Below are 19,276 nucleotides of genomic sequence, written 5' to 3'. Positions count from 1 at the left end.
CTCCCCGCCGCCCCGTTCAGCCCCCGGGGTTCCAGAGTGCCGGGCACAGGAGGCCGGTATAAATGCTGCTCTCGCGGTTTTTGGCTTGTAAAGGAGCGGTCGTATGCTCGCTGAGGGAAATAAAGAGGGGTTTGGGGTTGTTTTCTCCCCCAGTTGCCGAACCTCTCCTTGGGCGGCTCTGCCCCTTCCTTCCCGTCTTCCCCGGGACCTGTAACGATCGCTCGCTGTTAATGGGGGACAAGTTAAAATTTACCGGAAAACTGGTGATGGGGAGGGAGTCCCCAAGGGAATAGAAAACCCAGGCTTTACGCCGTCATTTAATAGCTGTCTTTGAAACTCATGGCCTTGTGTGATTAATTGCACCTTTTTTTCCCAAATGTTGACCACCGTCTAGGGGTTAAAATCCTCTTTTTGTACTTACTGGTGTGTTGGTTGTACAAAGATGACATAGTTCAGCATTTCCACATACAACCCCAGAACATTAAAACCTTCAGAACTGATAGCTCTTGAATAGGCAACAGGCAATATTAAAATGTCTTCGCTCCCTCAGATCGCCCTGACAAAGGATTTGGGAACTGTCTCTTATCTCTTTCTTGCACCATTTTCTTACCTAGGTCTGTTTTCTGTTTACAAGCCTGAAGATGGCTGCTGCTTCTTCCTGCAGTGTGGAAGAAGATGAGAGCCTGAAGGGATGTGAACTCTATGTTCAGAAGCACAACATCCAACAGATTTTAAAAGAGTGCATTGTAAACCTTTGCATAGCAAAGCCAGACCGACCCATGAAGTTCCTCAGAGAACACTTTGAAAAATTAGAAAAGGTCAGTGATTTTCAGGTGATTTGTATCCATTTTTAAACTGAAAAAGTTTGCTTTAAAAGTTTCAAACATCTTGGTATGTTTTTCCTTTAAAATTATAAATTATCAGGTGACTGTTAAAACCAAACTTTTAGAAGAAAAAACCCTTACCCTTTATTTGCTGATATTTACTATAATATTTGCTATAAAGTAGATTTTTTTTGTGCCTGATACCAAGGTTATAATTTTTTATCAAATTGCACTTGTTAAAAATGACCCAGAGAGTTATAAGCATACTTTGTGTTATGATACATGGAGTCCTGAACTTTCATCTATGGGAAGAACATGCCTGCAAGAGCAAAAGGTGCTGTTCGCTGTTTATTCCAGTGTCAGGTGATGTGGTTTTTCCTCCTCCTAAAACTGAACTATATCAGGGAACCAGCAAGTTTTAAAAACCGTGGAGCAGTTTGCTGGTTTGCTTTGCTGCTCTCACCTGTCTGCATTGCTTATTCCAGGATCCTCCAACTTGAGATGCATTCAGAGAGAGACTTAGTATATTGTGTCTTCAAAAGCAGCATAGAGGGGGAAATGTTTTAAAACATTCCCAGACAAATCCTACTGGACAAGTCTACTGGTGCCTTTTGCAGGAGATGCATGTTGTATGAGCACAACTTTTCTGGGGATGTGATTCTTCCAGAAATAAGTAGAAGCACAGGTCTGCAAGTTGTTGGTTATATGAGTTCTCAGTCTGCCAGAGACTTTACTAATATACTTAGTTTAAGAAGATGATTATTTGCTTTTTTGAATGAAATGTTTCAGGTTTGTAGGCTTAAGGTACAAGTTTTACGTAGTCTTTTCCTTCCAGAGGCAGAATTTTGTAAGGACAGAGCAAGAACAATAATAACTAGTGAATAGTACGTAATCTGATACATTAAAAGTGATAAATACTTTTACACGTCACTGTCCACTTTTCAGATACTGTATGTTTTTATAGGTGAGTATATGCCAAATTTGTGCAGCTTTAAAAAAATGCAAACATCGCCTTTTGGTGGAAGTCCAGTAAGAATGCCTGGAATGTCAGGGAGGGGTAGGAAGTTCAAGATGTTTTTTTAGTTGTAATGTTTCTTATTAAAAAAAAAAACCAAACAGCCAAAACCTCATAGTTCTGTGTGTTCTAGACTTCTGAGAGCCAAGACCCATTTCAAGAGAGTCAAGTCTGTTGAATTTCCATTATTGTGTTATAAGTTGTTATCCATCTTTATGTGTGCAATTCTGGACTTCCTGGCAAGAAGGATAAACACAAGTTTTGCAAACAATGTTTGAATATGCTGTAGTATTTTAGGATATTCTCCATAGCTAGTGGGATTACTTAAGTTGTTGTACTGAGGGAGTTTGGCTTTATTGATTTAAACACAGTACACAGAATTGAGACAGGAAGGCAGTTCTTACTGTTGAGAAGTTAGATATTTTTTCATGTAATCTATTACTTCCCAAAGAACAGCAGATTCCAGAATTCTGTAGCAGGGTATCAATCAGAATGCAAATGCAGAAGCTGATGGATATCACTTGTCCCAAAACAAAGGAGGTGATTTAGAAACAACCAGTCTGAAGGCATCAAGTTCAGTGAATATTGTGCTTAGTATGGAAGGAGACAATCTTGGTACTGAGTTTCCATTGCAGCCCGGGAGCTAAGCCTGATGAGCCTAAAGGCCTTAGGATGCTTCTGGAGGTTTCCAGCATTGTAATTCTCATTCCTGCAGCAGTTTGACTTTCTTGCTGAACCATCTCTGATGACTTTCTTGAGATGAACTGCACTGTGGAGGATGTTCTGCTCTAGGGTAGCATTTTGACTTGGTCGTTTACAGAACAGTTGAAGGAAGGTTTGTAAAGAAAGAGAAGAATTTCAATGAAGTTTATCTTGTTTTTAAAAGTCATTTTTCATATGTAGATACTTTGAAGAATCTTAATGGACTTGTGAATTTAGCAATTACCCATTAGAGCAATACAGTGATATGGCACGTTTGCTATTAGCTTCTTTAATTTTGGTCCTGTGCAGGGAGAGGTGTGAAAATCTTTGGGCTTAAGCACGATTTTCTGAACAAAGTCACGTATTTCTCCACCAAGTGTGGTATTTTGGGGTTGTTTTCCAAACTCGGTAAAATAGACAACATGCTTCACTGAAGAGAGCAGTAGAATAACAGTTTATCTGTCAAAAAATCATGTGGGCAGTTTGGAGATGAAGTGTGGGATATTTTTCAAGTAGTTGAAAAAGGAGTTTATGGAAAATGTGTAGAGCTCAATCCACATCAATCTGCTGCAGCTACCTCAGAGGTGAATACAAAAAAAAAGTTCATTTCATTGTGCTAATTCTTAACTACATCCCATAAAATCAACTTAGAAAAGCAAGATTTATTATCCTATGCAAGATCAGACCAGATCGTAAAACTGCTTTTCACCTTACTTCTGATGACATCAGCGTCAGGTCCATTGCCTTCAGCCTACATCTGTACTGCTGAATGAAGCAGGGATGGGGACTAACCCCTGACCCCACAATACTGACTGGCCCCAGATACAGTTCTTAGATCTAGCACATCTAGGAAGAGGTTTGTTTGGTAGGAGTCAGTATGAGCGGCTCAGAACAGAGCCTGGGAATGAGCTAAGAGTTGAGGGATGTGGACTGTCCTGGGCCATTCAGGTCCACGGCTGGGCCATTTTTTATTTCACAGTATAGACATGGCCTGAGAGGGCTATAAAGTGAGAACATGAATAAGTACTTAGGAATAAAGTGTAAGAGATTGAGGTTTGATGTTTGATTCCGTAGTCATCGTTTTCAGGTGAAGAAGTGCCATGGTTAGAAACAAATGCCTGCTACCTTTTTAAGTTTGCAGCTTATTTGTATCAAGTACAATATTAGAAAACATCCCTCTGAAAATAATTGTAGGAGAACAGATATTTTTCTGATCATTTAATACTGGCAGGACCTGCTTGTCTTAAGATGCCAGTAACTGCTGGGAATCAGCCTCAATTTCTATATTCCGAAGTTTGCAAGTCAGTTTTCATATGCTGTGAGTTACAATCTTCAAGATTCATTCTGATCGCATTAACAGACAATTTGTTAAAATCTCTAATATTCCACTGAGCACAGAAAAAGGGTTGAAAACAGTTTAGAGACGTCAAATTTCAAAAATTATGTAATGTTTTCTTCCAAATAATTTGTTTTATGCTGTGACTGTATAGAACTTGTTGGTGGATGGGGTGAGAAAAACCTTTCCCTTAGGGGTATTAATTGCTTTTTTAGGGCGGGGGAATAGATGTTAGCTAAGAAACTGTGGCATTATTTTAACAGCTGTAATTAGGTTCTGTTTACTTGAGGGCTAAAAAAGATGCAATAGAAAAAAACAGGGAACCCATCTTTTATCTCTAGTTCTTACCTTATGTAAGAAGGTTAATTACTAAGAAGTTACAGACAAAGCCTTGTGTTTTCAGCTATACGGAGGCTGCAAAAGTTTCATTAGTGTCAGGCTGTTTAGTATGGTGATTATATGATCAAAGGTGGAGTTGTCTTGCCAGGCTAAGCTAGACTGTTGTTCAGCAGAAAAAACATTATAACAAAGGGTAGAAACTAATGAAGAAAATGACACAAAAAGAAGGAGAAGCAGCAGGAACCTTCAGGATATGTTTAGGTATTACAGAGTATTTTGTTGAAGCCATTTTGCATGCAGTGTATTTCAGAGCTGTGGCTTTGCTGGCTGGGCCAGGTGGTTTTTGCTGATACCTTCTGGACCGGAGCTCTCTCCTGGTCTCTTCATTTTCCTGTGCACATACAAGAAATACTGTCTTGCACAAACTGAGCTTACTGTCTTGGATTGCTATGGATTGGGAGTGGATTTATGGACATAGGCTGATGCTGCATGTTTTAAGGTGCCATCCAGAAATACGAGTTTTAGAAAAACCTGGACTCTACTGTCTGTCATTAACTGAAGCAAAATAGGATTATTTGTGTAGCTCCACCTGGTGATATTAGACAGTACTGCACACAGACCTGGTCAGAAAAATAAAGGCATTTGTGTGCCAGGTTTGCTGTAAACTAGCACTGAGAAGCAACTGTCTACTAAGCTGCAAATTCATTCACCGTTAGTAAAATACAGTTTATTTAGCACAAAGAGTTTAAGAAACAAATGTATTCGAACATCAAAATTTGAGCATCAGGATTTTCTGCAGCAGCAGTATTCTCTCCCAGCATTTATGTTTTGTCAGAACAAGAAAATTTTCAATCAGTAATTTCCACCAGAACCTTTCCAAAACAATGAAATTAATTCTTATAAGCACAGGTGATCATGCATAGTATAACTCATTCCTTTAAGATAAGCTGGGGAGAGGTTATGGATTGGAAGGAAAATCCTACAGTGGAAAAACTATCAACAAATGCATGAGCTAAGCAGTTTGATAAAGACTAGTGAGACAGATATTTCTGTATCTTTCAAAGCTTGTAAAAGCAGTTGGGCAGTATCTGCTTGGTGGTCAGAAATGTTGCTAAAGCATGTGGGAACATACCTGAGCTACCTGAGATGCTGACAGCAACACAGCAGTGGAAGTGCTTGGTGACCATGTTGTGTGACTGCGGTGCTGGGTAGGCTTGAGCAGCCTCTGCTCCTGCCTCTCCGATTGAAAGTCAGCTCAGGTCAGACCTCTGTGATTTCTGTAGTCAGCCACAGGCAGTGTTGTGAGAGGTGACAGTTTTCTTGGAACAGGTAGAAGGAAAAACTAGGTGAACTCTTAAGACCCCTCAGGCAAACTTTCACAAATGCAGAAGGTTTAAGGAAGTGTGGAGGATGAAAAAGATCAGAGCAGAAAGAGGAAAAAAGCTTTTTCCTAAGAAATAAAATTGGTTATAGGTGAAGCTGTGCTGCCACAAGCTTGTGCATACCACATTAGGGCACCAGTGAACTCCTTGTTTGCTTTGTATGTCTACAAGTGTGAGTAGCTTTCTTGATCTCGAAGTCAGAAACTAGTAGGAAATGGAGCTCAGTGGTGAAATGAGAAGGGCAGTCTCCCTTCTTGTCATCTTTGTTTCATGTCTCAAGCTATCATGTTTTACATTCATCAGGGTACTTAATCCATGTTAATCTTTAAGCATCTAGGTGGCTTTAAAGAAACAGGTTCATAGTTAGCTTTAAACACATGAATGAAATACCTTGCCAAATGGGTGTAAAGTTAAAAAAGGCATGGGTCAGGCGTTGTCTGATGGGAGATTTTACTTGATCACAACAGGCTTGGGAAAGCTCTTGATACAAATGGGCCTTTACTGCTAGGAACAGGTACAGAGACCTATTTGCCTTCATCTGACTGCAACCTTTTGTAGGTTCCCAAATAGACGTAGAAGCCATCAAGCCTTACTTAACCAATCAATTTTTGAAAAAGAATTTGCCTGGGTTTAAATCCTGTCTGTGTTGGAGTCCGTGGCTGCAGAACTGGCTGAGTACCTACTTCCTGCTTGTCTGCAGCTCAGCAAATCCTTCACTAATCTTTTGAGAGACTGGTCAGACTACATAGCAACTCACCTTGGACAGGGTAGAACTCCACGTGCAGGGATGTGAGCATTTTGAGGCTGTACTCCTGTAGTTCCTCTTCATTTTCTGAGTTTTACAGAGCTTGGGCAAGGTGCTCTGACAGCTACTGACCCTTTCCATTACAACTGATTGCTGAGCCATGGCAAGGCAGTAGATTTTCTGGAAGGCACCAAATGATCTTCAAAATTACTTTTTTTTATTCTCTCTTTCAGTTGTAGGAGGTGACATAAGGAGCAGAGGTATTTAAGCCTTTTCTATCTTCCCACAGTAATTATTTTAAACTGAGGGGCATACCAAATAGCAACGACAGCAAGGAGAAAGTCTCCATAAAAAATGATACAGATCAAACCAGATATCCAATATGAGGATAAATTTTGGTTTTGCTCTTTTTATTTCAGTTAGTTTCCAAGTAGTTCCTCATTAACATTCTTCTAATGAGAAAGATGACTTTTCATTTGAAATACCTTTTTAATGCTGCATGTATTTATTTTAATTAGACACATAGGATGGGTCTTGAGACTGTCAGACTGGACACCAGAAAAACTGGGTGTTGAACTGCAGTTTTTGTAGCAGATTTAAGATTATTTGTGATTTAACTTTGTTTCAGTTGGGAAAAGGACTTTAGATTTGGATGCCAGAGAGGGACTCTTCGTCAGGGACTGTAGTGATAGCACAAGGGGTAATGGGCTTAAACTTAAAACAGGGGAAGTTGAGGTTGGATATAAGGAAGAAGTTCTTTGCTGTGAGGGTGGTGAGGCACTGGAACAGGTTGCCCAGAGAAGTGATAAATGCTCCATCCCTGGCAGTGTTCAAGGCCAGCTTGGACAGAGCCTTGGGCAACATGGTTTAGTGTGTGGTATCCCTGCTCATGGCAGGGGGGTTGGAACTAGATGATCTTAAGGTCCTTTCCAACCTTAACCATTCTATGATTCTATGATTTTGAAATGTTATAGCGCGGGAAATTAATTGCTTTCTAGTATGCTCTGCTGAGGTCTTTGTCTCTGTGGTTGCCTACTTGGCAGCATATGTTGAAGCCGTACTCTGACAGCTTTGTAAGCTCAAGCTCTTGAGGTTCTGCAACTCCCAGGAGCTCAGCCTGCCAGCTCCATCACCCCTGAGCAAGACACTAGGGAACTGAGAGAATGAGCTATGGGAAACTTGAAATAAAAACATGGCCAGGGTTATTTATCTTGGATTTACTGTCAAATTGTGAAAAGCAAAAATACTACCTGAGTTGTAAGCATCCCACCGAAGAGTTAAGGGACTCGTGGATTCCTGCCAGGCATGCAGTTCAGATTGGTATCTAGCCCTAATACCCCTGTGCCAATGAAGGCACTCAGCACACAAAGTTGTTTTGGGTTTCAAAAATGAAATGCATACGGAAGGGAGGAGGCTGAAAGAGAGGGAAAGAAGCTGAGTGTATATTTAAGGTGAGCAGCCCAGCACACATATTTTCATACTTGTATTAATGTCAGATAATTTCTTAGAGAATAAATTATTTATAGCATTTTATAGTAGAATGTTACTGAGGAGTAGAAAATGTAGAAATGTTTTAGAGACAATTTCCACTCTGAAATCACTGAGGAAACACAAGATTTTGAATAACCAACTTTGCTGTCAACATCACGTTTGATCTAAGGACGTCAGTATGCTTCTAAATGGTAAGTGGGCCTAAATGCAGAAGTATTTTAAGGAGCAGAATAGCATACCAGCATTTATGATTCCTTCTTTGTTGATAACGTCAGTTAGCAGCTATCTCTTCCTGTGTTCTGATGGACCATTTCTGCAATTTACATATAAGCCTCAGTGAGATTGAAGGCGTTTCTTTTGGATTAAGGGTCTGCTATGTTAGAAGGCTGGAATGAAAAATAAATAGGCAGCTTTGGCATTACATATCCAGTGATTAAAAACTTCACAGTGACTTAGGTGTTCTGGTTGTTGCTGAAAAATATGGTATAATATTTAGCATTTTTGTTTATTTATTTAGTAGAAAATACAGCTTTTCTGTGGGCATCTTTTTTATACAAGGTATGCACGCATATGTTGTTATTTGGCTGGATTTTAAAAAGCAGAAGTGTTGGCTACGGTTTTCTTTGATTATATCAGCTTTTAAGTATCAAAAACATGGTCTGTGTTTTGTAATATAACCTGTGAAACCTATATGTTCTCTATGAAAGTAGGGAAGAGGTGGGGATGGGTTGACGTACTACAAGACACTGGAGGGGAAGACAAGAAGTGTTAACATGTTGCAGGAGGTAAAATGATGCCAATAAAGGGACTCAAGAAGGTGAGCATGCAGTCAGAGCAGCAGAAGAGTAGGTGGATTTTTGGCAGAAGAATTTTGCCTAGATTGGAAATGGGAAATGAAGTGAAATGCAGAGAGGCCACTGAGGATGTGGTAGTAGTAATCAAAGCAGTACATAACTATGGAGTGGAGAAATGCATTAATAGGAGGGGTGGATGTTAAAGTTATTTCTTAGTGATTTAGAAGAAAAGCATTGGGAAGGCAATGAAACAACAGTTGGAATTCTGTGAAAAGTTTCTGATTACAAGGCTGAATGATCATATAGTGGCATTGTCCATTGTGGCAAAGACAAGACTGGGAAGGATTTTAAGACCTCCCATGTTTCTCCCATTTTCAGTAATGGCATCAGGCAGTTCTGTGCTTTTAACAAAGCAGAGTGTTTTGCTTTTGGCCTTTATTAGTTACTATAAATCATCATGTCAGCCTCCAGGAGTGATGGGATGGTGTTAGAAACCTTCCTGTGTTGAGAACATCTCCTCTGGGTCAATTGCAGTGCAAAGGGAGATTAGTTACATGCACATGAACTATCCTGCACATTTTCTGTGGGTAAACAGAAAGCAGATTCCAGTTCTGACAGTATGAAAACTTTGAGTGAGCTTGAGAAAAAAACAAAAATTGTTTCATTTAGAGTGCACTTTGTGTTGCTGCTTTTGAATGCAATGAATATATTGTAGGAGGCAGAGCAGAAATAGTGAGCAGTGATACCAAACGGCTGACTTGCTTTTAAAGTCTCCTTGGGATGTTGTTGTAAAGCTGCACAGTGATTTGGAGCCTTCTTATGTGCTGTCCTTCCTTCAACTGAAACTTTTGAGTTTCTGGGTGGTGACAAAGCCTGAAAGGAGAGACGAGGAGAGGAACTACTGGAGGTGAATTTTTGTTTGGAAATGCTCCGGCTGATAGAGAAAAAAGCTTCTGGGTCAGGAAGCGTGTGTGCTCTTCAGCAGCAGTCTGAAAGGAAGGGTAAACCTAAAAACTGCCTTGGCATTGTGGCCACTTCACTTGCAGTGTTTAAATTCATTAGAACCTCATGGAAACATTAATCAGGAAATGCAGTGATCCATATACTGAGGACAGCATGCTAAATTCCTGCCTTTTATACCTCAGCACTTTGTAGGACAAATATCTTAGCTGAAGGTGGACATTCTAAACACAAATGGGTCACTGCAGTTGTATTTATTGGTGGTACTTTCTTTTAATTTGGGGCAACAATGGTATAGTTTCTTTCCTTTCCAGTTTATTATCATTGAAGTCAGTAATGGTATTCCAGTTTCACTGTCCATCTCCCCCTGAAAACACCTTTGTTTACCACTTTAGATAGATTTTTGGACACTTGCAAGACAGTTTGAATAGAAGTAGACTTAGATGATCTGTATAGGAAATGGGGAATTACTGTCATGCAGTGTTGTTCGTTTGTAGTTTTGGTGTGTGTTGATACATCAGTGTATTTGACTGTGACAGGGACGCTGGAGGCTTAAGTCAGTGGCTCACATGTGGTACCCTTCTACCATTTAAAACTTCCTAAATTATGTGCAGTGCCCACTGAGATGGTAAATGTTACCCAGGACAGCCTGAGACTCATGTCTTCCTCACCTGGCAGCTGGAAGCTGAGCAAGGTCACCCAAAATGGCACTGGGCTATGGATAACTGGATCACACCCTACATGTCCTACAAGTTGGGAGCATCTCCACTGAAGCCAGTGCAGATACTAGCGTGAAGGGAGGAACAAGATGCTCACTAGGGCTTGCTCAGAGGCAATTACACTGTTCTGCAGTTGCATCTTCCATGTGTTTTCTCATTTTAAGGTGTACATAATTGGGCACCATGACTGAATTATCTGTGCCATCTGAATAGAGAGTGAAAACACTTGTTGTCATGACAACAAAAGATGGTGAGGTGTTTACTTGAAAGTGAGTTCTCCACAGGCGTTCACATCAAGCTGTGTCTGAAGATCTGTTCTTCAGAGAGCCCATTCCTCCTTTAAAACATTAGCTGTACTTGTGTGGTTTTAACCCCAGATACGTGGAAGAGGCTTTTTGAAAGCTTGACCTAGGTCAGAGCCTATGCTTTTATTTTCAAAAGGCATTCTTTAGTTCAGTAATGGAAATCCTACCTAGACTACAAACAGCGGCATATGGAAAGGCCAGCCAGTCAGCTATCTGCTGTTTATATAAAAAGAGTTTGTAGTGGAGAGACTTCCTTTTAAAATGAATCATATAGTAACTCACTTTCATAATCCTTTAATACCTTTTTGGCTTTAAAAAGTATTTGGGTTTAAGAGCATGCTTTATGATATTAATTTTATCTCACTGAGCTTTCTTTCGTGTATAAATCTGTCATGGGGCAGAGGAGATGTTATTTATTTATTCCTTGGAAGTGCCTTTTATACAACGTGTACTGAAAAAGAAGTGTATATTTGATATTCAAATGGGTTAAACTACTACTCTTCTCTGTGAGTAAATATGCTACATATAAAAAGAGCTATGTAAGTGCTACGTACCATTAAATAGTTACCCAACTGCCTTCTTGTTGTAGTCACCTTTTTGTATACTTTCAGCTGCTTGCTGTCCAGAAGAATCTTCATTACCTTTCAGTTAAGCTTTTGAAGAATGTGCATTTGCTTGTGTTCATTTAATATAAACAGAGAATGTTAACACTGTCAGAGATACGTAAGTGGCAATAGCCAGTAATAGTATTTGAAATTCTTCAGCCAGAGGTTTGGTTTTGATAACTAAACAAAATGATAATATGTAATGATATTAAGTAATGATAATATGTAGCACATATATTTGTATTTTAAATGTTTTATGTGCGCTTGCAGCCCAGAAAGCCAACCGTATCCTGGGCTGTATCAAAAGAAGTGTGACCAGCAGGTCAAAGGAGGTGATCCTGCACCTCTACTCTGCTCTTGTGAGACCTCACTTTTGGAGTATTGTGTACAGTTCTGGTGTCCTCAACATAAAAAGGACATGGAGCTGTTGGAGCAAGTCCAGAGGAGGGCCACAAGGATGATAAGAGGGCTGGAGCACCTCCCTTATGAAGACAGGCTGAGAAAGTTGGGGCTGTTCAGCCTGGAGAAGAGAAGACTGCGTGGAGACCTCATAGCAACCTTCCAGTATCTGAAGGGGGCCTACAAGGATGCTGGGGAGGGACTCTTCATTAGGGACTCTAGTGATAGGACAAGGGGTAATGGGTTTAAACTTAAACAGGGGAAGTTTAGGTTAGATATAAGGAAGAAGTTCTTCACAGTGATGGTGGTGAGGCACTGGAATAGGTTGCCCAAGGAAGTTGTGAATGCTCCAACCCTGGAAGTGTTCAAGGCCAGGTTGGATAGAGCGTTGGCTGACATAGTTTAGTGTGTGGTGTCCCTGCTTATGGCAGGGGTGTTGGAACTAGATGATCTTAAGGTCCTTTCCAACCCTAACTCTTCTATGATTCTACAAGTACATAATTGTAGTTAAAGAAGCTAGACCCAGTAAAAAGAAGTAGGGAAGAAGTTGATGAAAATGCTTAATAGGACTTGCAGTTCTTACACGATAGGGAAATCTCGCTGAGTCATTTCCTACGTATTTTGTGCTGCTATTTGGAAATTGAATTGGAAATAAAAAAGTTACAGGAAGAATTTAATACATCTGAAATCAGGTTTTTTTTAATGCCTTGTTCAACTGTGTTATTGCCCAGGAGCTGCAATGTTGTAATCCCAGTTTAAAAAACATACTGATCTCAGGAAGAATTTGGCACTTTTTGAAGCGGGTCAGGACCTTGAAAAGTAAGATCTTTAGCCAGCCCTTTACATTTTATCTTTGTACTTGTCTCTTACGTATTTCAGTAGTCCCTTAATCAAAACAAGAATATATGACTTGTTACTTTGCATTATACAGCATGCGAAATACTGTTTATTTATTTATTTCAAGTAGCAGTAATACATCAGAGATTGGTGTCAAAGGCTCCTTAGGTTAATGTCAGTGATGGTGAGGAAATAAACTAGAGTAAGACCAGAAGAGACAAGTGGCATGACTGGATTTGTCAGACATTTGTGAACACCAGTGGCAAAACTGAGGTTTTTCTTACAAGCTTAGAAATTGTGAACTTGTGCCAGTTTTCTGTGCACTCTTTTCTGGTGTCATACCTGATGAGTTAACTATAACTCATTTCCTTTGTCAATGAGACCAACCGGCTATGTTGATAACCTACCACATGTCTAGTGCTGGTGCTCCTACATCCTCCGTCTTCCACTGATTCCATGTATTAGCTCTGATTGGAAAATCTCATTAGAAATTAACTGGGTAAGACAGAGGCCAGGTTCAGGCATCCCTGTCCAAGGAATGTTGGTTTTATGGGGTGTCCTGGGTTAAGCAGTAGCAGTCATTTTTTTTCCTTCTTAGTTGCTGGTGCAATGCTGAGTTACTGGCTGGGCTTAAACCATGACATGGGGTGTACAGGGACCTCAGCATTACTGTGTTTTCTTTTGGGTAGCCTGGGAGTTGTTCAGGGTGTCATTAGATGATAGCTGATTACATGTGTGTTAATCAACATAACCCTGAGACTATTAGGGTGTGGGTTATGCCTAGGCAACATAATAGATGTCAGCAAATAAAATTACTGGACTACTGCTGCACAAGACAGCTTGCCTTCTTACAGTGTTCATGTCTCTCCTGCATGTGCCCTTCAGTTGCCTGTATCAGACAAGCTGAGGACAGCACATGCGGTCCATCCCATTGCCAGTTCTTCTTTGCCTTAGGCAAGGTCAGCGAAGACTAGAAGGAACCAGCTCATAAGGCACTGAAGAAGTAGGAAAGGCGGTGTGGTGTATTGTGAGCAGGATGCCAGGCTGAGGTGGTACCAGGGGGCAAAGAGGTGGGTTGGGAACAAGCAGACAGGCCCCATTTCCTTTAACTGGTATATGTGGATGATGCAAAGGGAACTTTACTCCTGTGTGCTTTCCCTTGAATCTGAGGAAACTGAAGAATAGGAGATGGGGCTCTAGGAAAGTACTGTGACTAATCTTACTTGTTTCAATTCTTTAGAAATCAATTAAGTGTATAAATTGACAAAGTCTTGCAACTCTGCCATCCTTTCTTGAAGGTTTTCTATACTGCTTCCTGCTCTTGTTACTGTCTCTTCAGGGATTCCCCTTTGTATTTTATTCTCTGTTTCATGAGTGTGAAATTTGGAGAATAACCTCCCTATTGGCCAGCTGGTGCTAGGCCAGCCGTCATTTTTCATAGTCCTCTGGAGCCTACCTTGGCTCTTACTTGCTTGGAAGTAGTCCCATTGATTGTAAATCTGCTATATGGCAGAAGTTCTGGAGTAGGGAGCATCTTTGTTCTTTCTGGTGATACTAAGCCTGCAAGGCAAGAGCAAGATGAAGAAATCTATCTAATATATTGACGTGTGGCTTCTGATATATTCTCTGTACAAGAGACAAAGATACATGCAAGCCAACTAAGAAAAAAAACCCAGCTGTGATGTTGGAGAATTAAGCAAATGAGGCTTTTTCTTTTGCTTTCTCAGCCAGGAGTAGCTGCAAAGATGTGTCTGAAGTTTGTAATGTATTGGTTTCCATTAGGTGTAAGAAAGAATCGAACAGGTCAAGTATTGGAGTGATGATACCTGTACGTGCATTGTAGTTAGTGTCAGTCCTCATGCTGCTCACATTAAATTTTTAATTTTCTTTCAGCAGTACATGTGTGTAAATTGACAACCAGCCAAATGTAGGAGTGAAGGGGCTGCTGATGACCATAAAAGAAGAGCAAATTGAGTATATCCAGCATGTTAGCTACATGGGTAAGAGATGTTTGTCTCTTTTTGACTTGCAGGAAGAATGCAAACAAATACTGGCTCGGCAGAAATCCAGTTCCCAGTCTGATTCTCATGATGATGAAATTTCCCCTCCTCCTCCCAACCCAGTGGTAAAGGCCCGACGCAGGAGAGGGGGAGTCAGTGCAGAAGTGTACACTGAGGAAGATGCTGTTTCTTACGTCAGAAAGGTAATGTGCTACTGTCTGGTTCTGAGAGGTACAGGACAATCAAGTGACTCATATTTTGCTCATAGCTTGGACTCATGGGTCAGCCTGCAGGATGGCGTCCTCATGCTGGCATATATATGGCTGGGCCATCTTCTTCACACTCAAATTTTTTTGCTGTTCCTTGACTAATTAGTTTGTCCATCAATGTGGCTTCAGCATTCTCTGTTCTTTCCTTTCTGAGATGTGCTGCTCATCTGTTTCCCCCTCTAACAGGGTCAGTAATTCTCAGCTGTTTTCTTGAAATTCACGGATTCTGGCAGCTTCTGAGTGTTGTCAGAACCTCAGTGTTTTGGAAAACAGCCTTTTCTATTGCTGCATTTCCTGATTATTTATTTTTTTAATTACTTTTTTTTTTAGCCCTCCAAAAAAGTCACTTCTGGCTCAAGTTTTCTTCTCACCTAGGTCATTTAGGTTCCCTAGACCATTCAGGCGTATGGTTCCCATGTTGACTGGATACCAGCTAACCCATGGGGTTTGGAATTTTGTTGACTATACATGGGGCATTTTATGTGACTGCTGTCTTTGAAGAAATGCTAATCGCAAATTAGGTAATTTCTTCAGTAGAAACATAGATTTGGGCTTCTCTGGTTTAACTTCTTTTTTTCCACAAAACTATCTAGCTATTTTATATCCTTGATGTCTCTTAATAACTCTGCAATTTTTTTTTAAACTGGCCAAACCTTTCAAAATTATTGTTAAAATACAGACATTACAATAATGTATGTCATGTTTATTTAAGGGCTTAGGCTAAAAATGCATTTCATAAGGTTGACAGATGCTGCTAATTTGCTTTTGTGCATGCCTGGAGTAGCTTTAACCCAGAGAGCTTTGTTTTTATGGGAATACATTTTTCAGTCACTGTTTTTTGGCAGAATACTTTTTGCCTCTGCCGTCAGATGTGCTTTTGTCATCCATTTATGATACAAGTTCACTGGCTGCTCTGGGGATTTCTGTCCCAAGAAACAAAGAATTAGGAGAGCCTTTCATCCTAAAAACAAGTATGGAAGAGTATTCTTGTGGCAGTTGAATAATACGTGCAAGTATACAGTGAATTTTAACAGAACTGTGGTCACCCTATTAATGCGCTGCACTGTTAAAAAAATGTGTGTGATATTTTAAAAGCCACTTTCAAACACTTTTCTTTCTGTGCAGTTTGCAATATCCCCCTTAAAAACTTCCATGAAGAGATCACATTTGTCTCTGCTTAATATGTGTTCAATCTGACTCTTGTGAAAGTCAAACGAAATATTCCTTCCCACACCCCTGAGTAATTCTTTTGTGTTTATAATGGAACCTGAAGTTAACATTGTTTTCCTTGTTTTTCAGCAGTGATGCCAATAAGTCCTGACAGTAGCATGGTAGGCAAGAACTGGCAGAAGCAATACAGATCATAGTCTGTGTGTTCTGAGACTGGGCTCTTACAATTTTGATTTCCTAAGAACTGACTGAGCTTAAATAATAATAATTTAAGGGGTGATTTCTTGTCAGGCTGCAGATGCTGCAAGGAATATAGAACTAGCACTGGGAAGGTTTCTGTCACTACTTTGACTTCTGCCATCAGAAAATGAATCCCATGGATGTTTATGGCAGAGATTTCTGGAATACAGAAATAAAGGGAGTCACTGAAGGGACAAATTAGGAAACTAATTTTAAAAGTGTAAAAAGCAAGGCAAGGGTTGTGCTACACTATTGCAAACAGATGGAATTTTAGATAGTAGCCAGGAAGAACTGCTGGCTTGAATTCAGATGTTGGATAGAAACACATCTGGGTCATAAGCCAATTTAAAGGATCCCTTGAAGGGGTGAGCTATAGGATGAGTAGTGCTAAAGGCAGTGTGATGAGTTATGTCACTGGAAAGAAAATCAAAGGAGATTTAGCTTTGTGATTTGAGCAAGCACATGGCTCCATTCTGAGAGGCCCAAAGGAAGATCTCTGTGGAGGATTATTTCATTGCTTCATTCCTGAAACTGGAGAAAGCAATATTTGTCAACACATCTGACATAACGTTAACTAATATCAGAACAGGAGTCTTGCTGTCAAGAGGGTTATCAGCTTGAAGAGAACATTCAGTGATTACTTGAAAGAGGGATGTAAGAAATGGTCAAGTGATTCTGCCTGACATTTGATTTTGGTCGGATGCCTGGTTAGTGTGATACCTAAAGAAACTCTCCCTTATATTCTATGTCCCTGCCCCAACAGACCCACTTTGGTCTCTGCCTTGTGGCTTTAATTGCTGCAGATTTAGACTGAGAAAGGCTAGTTGATGCTATTCCATAATCAGCCAGAAGGGCTGGGATTGAATGTTTTTGTGATTTGATTATCTCCCTTTTCGACTCATCAGCAGTAAGCTGACCAGCTAGGGTATTCTTAATGGAGCAAGGGTTCAGGACTGCAATTCAATCCAGGGTTTGTTTGATAGGGTGAAAACCAAGAACAAGATAGTGGCCAAATGCTCATTTTATTTCATATTGAGGAATTTAAACTCCTAGATATATTGGATTACATTTCGCTCTGATACAAATAAGTTTGCATGTTTATACATACATGTTTCTCTAGACTTAATCTGAGTTGTTTAATGACTACTGCAGTTAATAAAAGTGATGTCTGAATCCAGAGTCCAACTTTAGATCTTCACTGTGAAGTATTTTCCTTTAAAATAAATCTAGATCAATTCCTTATGAGAACTGATGCCATATCAGATTTCCAATCTGAGACATCCTTCTTCTTGTTGGAAGGGTAGTATCTTGCTTTTCCAGGATGAGGAAGGGAAAATACCTACATATCAGCATACATAGTAACTTAAATAAGACAGATACACTGTTTCAGTCATGAGAAAGCGTGAAAGAGGAATGCCCATTATTAGACCCTTTTTGTACAGTAATTAAAACAGGCAAACAGATAGTGATTTTCGGATTGGAGTAAGGTTTATTTAACACTTGAAACTTCTGCTAGGCTTGATGCTGTCCTGTTGTAATGAAACTATTAAGAAAAATCACATTACTAAATTTGTAGGTGTCCTACAAGATATTACCTTGTTACAGATTTCTTGTATCTCTCATAATCAGAAAGTCTGTGGCTGGCAGAAGGAAATGCTTGGCAAATAAAGAGATACAGTGTCTTTACTAATGTCTTACCAAAGTGTGTACCAAAATGGAAAGCCTAACCTGCAAAAGTCTTATAAAACACTTCACCCAATATAGAATCATAGAATAGGTAGGGTTGGAAAGGACCTTAAGATCATCTAGTTCCAACCCCCCTACCATGAGCAGGGACACCACACACTAAACTATGTCGCCCAAGGCTCTGTCCAGCCTGGCCTTGAACACTGCCAGGGATGGAGCATTCACAACTTCCTTGGGCAACCTATTCCAGTGTCTCACCACCCTCTCTGTAAAGAAGATTGTAAAGAGATTATATCTAATCTCAACTTCCTCTGTTTAAGTTTGAAGCCATTACCCCTTGTCCTACCACTACAGTCCCTAATGAAGAGTCCATCCCCAACATCCTTATAGGCCCCTTCAGATACTGGACGGCTGAAAACACACTCCTGAATTTCAGCATATATTTTGTACAAATTCATGTACAACAGGACTTTTGCCATCTTTCTAATTAACAAATGAAAATGCCTCTTCATTCTCAAATGCAAGTCCTCATTTGCCATGAAGCAAAGGCACAGGATTTTGACCCATGTGGGCCTAGCAGGAACTTGGTTCCTTATACAACAACCAGTACTGAAAAGTGTGGTGTAATCAACACACTTTTACCTTTCATCTAAAGAAATGTTGCTCATTCCCTAGTTTTTAAAGTAGGTTGCTTCTGATATTGTTTGTGGGGAAAAAAGAATATGAAATATGTTTTCCTCAGTCCAAGAGATTTGAAAGGAGACTACACAGCTGTCAGTACCTGCTAATTATAGTATTTTATGGATATCTTTCTCCCCTCTCATCCCGGATCTTACATTTCTTTTTTGGCTCTCACATTGAGAACATAAATTCTTATCCTCACATTATCAAAACTGTAATTTATTACTTTCTTAGTGGCTTTATATTATAGCCTAAGCCTGTCTCATTGTTTGAAATCAATTTGCATCCATTATCTTGAATAGTGGAATTTTCTGTAGATTTCAAGATCTATAAAGAAATATAACCAGGCATGTAATTACCCTTCATTCTTTTCTCTACAGGTTATTCCAAAGGACTATAAAACTATGACTGCTCTGGCAAAGGCCATCTCCAAGAACGTGCTCTTTGCTCATCTTGATGACAATGAACGAAGGTATGATGAGGTTTATGGTTTAAAGGAATCTACAGTTTGGTATAAGGACAAGAAATTATACTGCATTGTAACTCAGGGATCAGAACTGCTCTCACTTATGCATTTGAGTCATAGAAGATGCATCCTCACACACACTTATGGTATTATGACAGAGGGTGAAATCGCAAGCTAAAAAAAGGCAAGAACAGGTTAGAATGTATTCAGACATATTTCATATTTTCAAATCAGCTGTGCCTGATGAACTTAATTCTAAGTTACTTAAGGAACTGGATAAAGTCATCTTAGAAACCTTTGGAGTTACTTCT

At 39.9% G+C, this 19,276-nt stretch overlaps 1 protein-coding gene across 1 annotated transcript; it reads left to right on the top strand.

The window, feature by feature from the left end:
* Nucleotides 1-618: 618 nt before the first annotated feature.
* Nucleotides 619-18,971, top strand: LOC104408465 (cAMP-dependent protein kinase type I-beta regulatory subunit-like; the record flags this gene model as incomplete). Its single annotated transcript, XM_010018081.1, has 3 exons — nucleotides 619-818; nucleotides 14,486-14,656; nucleotides 18,880-18,971. Coding segments are annotated over exons 1-3 (440 nt in total), but the record flags the coding sequence as incomplete, so codon positions are not given.
* Nucleotides 18,972-19,276: the final 305 nt, after the last annotated feature.

Source organism: Nestor notabilis, unplaced genomic scaffold (genome assembly GCF_000696875.1).
Source record: "Nestor notabilis isolate BGI_N333 unplaced genomic scaffold, ASM69687v1 scaffold5527, whole genome shotgun sequence".
NCBI lineage: Eukaryota > Metazoa > Chordata > Aves > Psittaciformes > Psittacidae > Nestor > Nestor notabilis.
This window is presented reverse-complemented; position numbering and strand designations above follow the sequence as displayed.